This window comes from Colobus angolensis, unplaced genomic scaffold (genome assembly GCF_000951035.1).
Source record: "Colobus angolensis palliatus isolate OR3802 unplaced genomic scaffold, Cang.pa_1.0 Scaffold28, whole genome shotgun sequence".
NCBI lineage: Eukaryota > Metazoa > Chordata > Mammalia > Primates > Cercopithecidae > Colobus > Colobus angolensis.
In genome coordinates, this window is record NW_012116043.1 from 6,007,964 (window position 1) to 6,012,789 (window position 4,826).

The 4,826-nt window shown below is 51.6% G+C and overlaps 2 protein-coding genes across 8 annotated transcripts in view; both read left to right on the top strand.

The window, feature by feature from the left end:
• The window catches only part of VPS33A (vacuolar protein sorting 33 homolog A (S. cerevisiae)), a 46,789-nt gene extending 43,022 nt beyond the window's left edge, over positions 1-3,767 (top strand). The window contains exon 9 of the mRNA XM_011948589.1: positions 3,550-3,767. Within this exon, the coding sequence (XP_011803979.1) occupies positions 3,550-3,767 (218 nt within the window). The remainder of the gene's footprint in view (positions 1-3,549) is intronic.
• Positions 2,780-4,826, top strand: part of DIABLO (diablo, IAP-binding mitochondrial protein) — a 21,635-nt gene continuing 19,588 nt past the window's right edge. For 2 of the 7 annotated variants that reach the window (XM_011948496.1, XM_011948494.1), the window contains exon 1: positions 4,182-4,256. Coding sequence is in view for 2 of the 7 variants with exons in the window: in XM_011948490.1 (XP_011803880.1) it covers positions 4,207-4,256 (50 nt within the window). In the remaining 5 variants the exon portion in view is untranslated. Of the gene's footprint in view, positions 2,846-4,167; positions 4,435-4,826 lie in introns of those variants that run through there. The other 5 variants (XM_011948495.1, XM_011948492.1, XM_011948490.1 and 2 more) reach the window with 5 other exon arrangements.

The following is a 4,826-nucleotide window of genomic DNA, read 5'->3' on the forward strand; positions in this document are numbered from 1 at the left end:
TAATTGAAAGATTTGTTTCTCATGGAATTAATTTGGCCTTAATATTCAGTATTTGGAAATGTCTTAAACCATTCTCATTGTAGAAAATCCTTTTTCAAATACTTGTTGTATCCCAGGGAGATTAGTTTATACCTTCCACCTCAGGCAGTCATGAGCTACTTTAGAAAATGAAATCCATCCTGCCCCTCCACGTTTTTGGTTCCTGGGGCTCAATTCAAGTCTGGTCAGGTCTCCCTGGCTGGAGATTCTGTCCTGGGAACAGATACTTAGTTGTAGTCTCATGTGTCTACACTCACCCAAGACTCTATACTTGCTTGCTCAGAGGATAGTTAGGTCAGCTCCTAAAAATGCATTCAGCAGAAGACTGAAAAACATCAATTGCTTCATTTGTATGCAAATAGAAAGTGGTAGATAATTATATATTGTACGCCTTTGAGTAAGTTCATTTAATACTTGAAGCAGTCTTTGTCTCAAAAGAGTGTGCCCTTACTGAGAAAGGATATGTGAACGGTACATTTATTGTTGGAGAGAGTGGATTGTTTACATCATGTCTGGACTTTTGTCTCGTTGGGTAGACAGTTCTACACCAGCAGCCCCCTTAATAAAGAAGTCTACATAGACACTGTTTTGTGTCTTGCTATATACAGTGTTGAATTCTAACCAACAGAGAATTAAGTATTTTGTTAATTGTGGAACAAAAGAGTAATGGTTGAAAGAGGGATGATTTAAAACAGCACATTTAATTCTCAGAGAAAACTGGGACAGTCTCTGTGAGTTCTATTCCACTCAGATCTGCCCTCACTGGAAATGGATTATGATTAAGCATGACGTGCTGGTCTGTCTTGTTCTCAGTTGTATATTAAATACCAGCCTGTCACCAGGAGGAAGTGTTTGAATTGAGCAGAGTTCAATTCAAGAAGAAATTATTTTTTTGTGATGAGGTCTTAACTCTGTTGCCCAGGCTGGAGTGCAGTGGCACAATCATAGCTAACTGCAGCCTTGAACTACTGGGCTCAAGCAGTCCTCCTGCCTTGGACTCACGAGTAGCTGGGACTATAGGAAAGCACCACCACACCCAGCTAATTTTTTTTTCTTCCTTTTAGAGACAGGGTCTATGTTGCTCAAACTCCTGGCCTTAAGAGAAATGATTACTTTTTTCTTTTTTATTAAATTTATTATCTTTTTAATTTTCTGTAGAAACGGGTCTCACTGTGTTGGCCAGGGTGGTCTCGAACTCCTAGCTTCCAGTGGCCCTCCTGCCTCAGGCCCCCAAAGTGTTGGGATTATGGATGTGAGCCACCACACCAGGTGAAATACTCTTTTTAAAATATCAAAATGAACTGGATGTCTAAAGCAGACAGTAAGAGGGACTATGATAAAGATGGTGAGGTAAAAAATGCAGACATCACATAGATGATCTTTAGACTGAATTTACTGTAGTCTGATGTATTCAGTCATGTGGTTTAATGATGACATCCTATAGAAAATAGAGGATACCTTTTTTGTCAGACAACAGAAGAAAAAGACAGTTGTTTAAAATTTCTGATTCTTTTATTTCTAAATGGATTAGTGTGAATTTCAAGCCACATAGTGTTTCTTAGCTTAAGTTACTCCGTTGCTGTAAAATACCCAAAATCGGGTGGTAACAAGGGGCTGCAAAGGCTAGAACACTTAACTGCCTGGAGACATCCATTTGAAGGATGTGAGAGTTAAAAGGGAACAGAATCAGGCCTATTTTTAATAGCCTGTCTGTTTCATCCATTATTTTGGTGTGGAGGAGGGTACAAATCTCAGCTATACTCCGTTTCCACTAGGTGGGACACGGAAGATGACCAGTTCTCTGGGGGAGTAATTACTACTCACTGGCTTCCTGAGCAGCTTGATAATGTTCTGCTCCTGTTTTCAGCCTCACTGTGGCCAAGGCAATAATTTGATAATAAGAGATCCTGATTAAATTAAGGAGCCATTTGCTTCTGGATGATGATGTTGATAAAAGGGTTGATGTCCACACTGCCTGCTCTTTCAAAGGTCAGAAAACAGTCTTGAACTAAAAACTACTGCAACAAGCAAAATAATCAGAAGCAGCATAGTTTATGCTTTCGTTTCCTTTGTTGTTGCATCTGGGAAAGTGTCTGTTCTTTGCAGAAATCCTTACTGGCTCCTTTTGCCTCACATTCTGAGAAGGTGAAATTGGAAGTGTCACATTGGGAAGGTACCTGTATAATGAATCTGTAAGCTGCGGAAACTCTTTGTAAATCGGAATCAAGCACTCAGGAGATCTCGGTCAATTAAGCCTTCTTCTCACACACGTGCATGTTTGCACTTGCATTTTTTTTTTAAGACAACAGCTTTTGCTTTAGTAGTTGGGTGGTCGCAAGTGAACACTGTCCAGTGGTTCTTCTGGTGCTCAGACGAGGAGGAGATGGGACTTCTCTCAATGTGTTTGTTAGAAACGAAACTATTGGCACTATAACCCCATAACCCCCTACAACGTTCAGAAAAAAACAAGAAGGGGCTTGAAATACCCACTAGTGTACCGCCTGCTCAGCCCATCTGGGTCTGTGAAACCACATCTGAGTCCTGTGGGCTGTGGTGGCGACACAGGCGGAGGGCGGGCAGGGTTGCCAGCGCCCTGTCTGGGCTGGGAACGCCTGTGCGCAGCTCGCTAAGAGCTCGGGGACCACGCGGAGGTTGTAATTGGTCTCTAGACCACACCTAGTTGAGTGCCGCTGCTTGAAAATCTCAGTTCTACCGAGATCGCGGCATAGGCACAAGCTACCTTTGGGCACCAGAGCAGACGCAACCGCGGAGCTTCAGGGTGGAAGAGTCGTGGAAACTTTGCCAAGTAAGTGAGGTGGGGAGAGAAAGAAGCCAGTGCCCGATACTGCGGGGAGTTGGCTGGGCAAAGCAGCTTTGGAGGTGCTGTAGGGTTCCTACTGTCTGATGAGCTGGTGTGGGGTTCTTACTGTCTGATGCCGTCTCTTGTGGAAGTTAGCAGGGCTGGGACAGATGTACAGAGCACTGTGGGGGTGGTGAGCCCAGGATCGGACTGATGCCCACCCACCACCTGGCACCCTGCAATTCCAGCTGGCCAGAAGGCAAGCATGCCGGACCACAAAGCAAAGATCCTCCAGCTCTGCTGCTGGCAAGCCTTGGGGCCAGGGGACTCACAGAAGGGCAGGTTTGGGCCTGTGCCTTCCTCCTGCCCAAATGGGTGTCCTCTTCCCCTTCCAGCCAGGGCCGCAGCTGGGGCTGCAGCTTGAGTGACGGGAAAAGAAAGCTATACCCCACCAGCCCATTAGCGGCACTCACAGCATTAAAAATGCAGGAGGTGGTGGTGGGAGGAGCGAGCCGGGAGGAAGACTCATGCAGCTGCGGGGCGCGGGGAAGAGCCGGGCTTCTGCCTCCTCAGCCCGGATCAGAGCCGAAGAACGAGGGCAGTTTGGGTTGAGAAGGATTCTCCAGTGTAACCGAGAAGCGAGCGCCCAGGAGGCTGTTGGGGAGGTCGGCACTGTGGGCTTCTTAGTTTGCTTCGTTTGCTGTTTCGAGGGCCTCGTGTGTCCCGGTCCGCCCCTCTGGGACGGCGCCAGCCCGGCAGGGTGCCGACCGTCCCGGGTCTCCCGCGCAGCGCGATGCCGGCCTCGTCCACCGTCCACGTGCTGCAGCTGCTGCGGGAGCTACTCGCCTTCGTGCTCCTCAGCTACACGGTGCTCATCGGGGCGCTGCTGCTGGCCGGCTGGACCACCTACTTCCTGGTGCTGAAGTGACAGCGCCGCCGCCGCGCCTCCCGCCCGGCCCCGCCTCCCGCCCGGCCCCGCCTCCCGCCCGGCCCCGCCTCCCGCCCGGCCCCGCCTCCCGCCCGGCCCCGCCTCCCCAACTCACCAGGGAATTCCCTTCACGCCCTGGCCGGAGTTGAGTCCCCGCCCACCCGCTAGCGTCACGGTGTCCGACTCAGCTCCGCGCCCTCAGGTCCTGCGTATGCCCCGCCCCGCGCAGAAGTTCCGGCGGTTGGTTGCCTTACGCGGCCGCTACAGCCGTTGCCCTAAGCTTTGCCCCCTTTCTCCCTGTCTGCCCAATCCCGACTGCTTCCTTGGGTGGGGGCGTGGTCATGGGGTGAGGCTCTCTCTGGTGGAGGCCGTGCCCGGCCCCGGGCTCACGAAGCTGCGTCACTTCCGGCGTGTGCGTCCGGCGTCCGCCCGCTGCACGATGGCGGCTCTGAAGAGTTGGTTGTCGCGCAGTGTAACCTCACTCTTCAGGTACCGCTGCCGCCGCGTAGAGGGGACAGGACCAGAGGGAGGGACCGACGCGGACAGCGCTATGGCCCGGCCCGCAGCGCCCGCTTTTCTTAGGCGCACATCCCTCGTCGGCCTAGCTGGGAAGCGGCGTCTCGCCCCGCTCGGGAGGACTGAGGACAGTCCCGCCTCTGCCCCTTGGGTCAAGCCGGCTTCCTTTTCAGTTCGTCCATTTTCTAGAAACGAGTCCCCTAGACCCCTCCCGCCTCCCGACCAGCTCGCGTCAGCCCCTCGAAGTCCCTGAGGAGACGTGGAGAGGAGGAGGGACACGGCATGGGGGAGCCTGGGAAGGGAGGGGAGCGTCTGAGGACGTCTTCCCGAAGGCAGAAGGGGCCCGGGGAGCAGGCGCGGGGGACCTCGGCGCGGGGCTCCCTTCCTAGTCCTGCAGGCTTTTGGGCGATTGTAGCGGGACCGTAACACACACCTGACACCCAGGCCAGGGGTCCAGAGCTAAATCCTGCCTGCAGGAGCGGTTATTGTGGCATCCGTTTCTAAAATGTTTTAAGGCAATATTTTATTTTATTTTATTTTTTA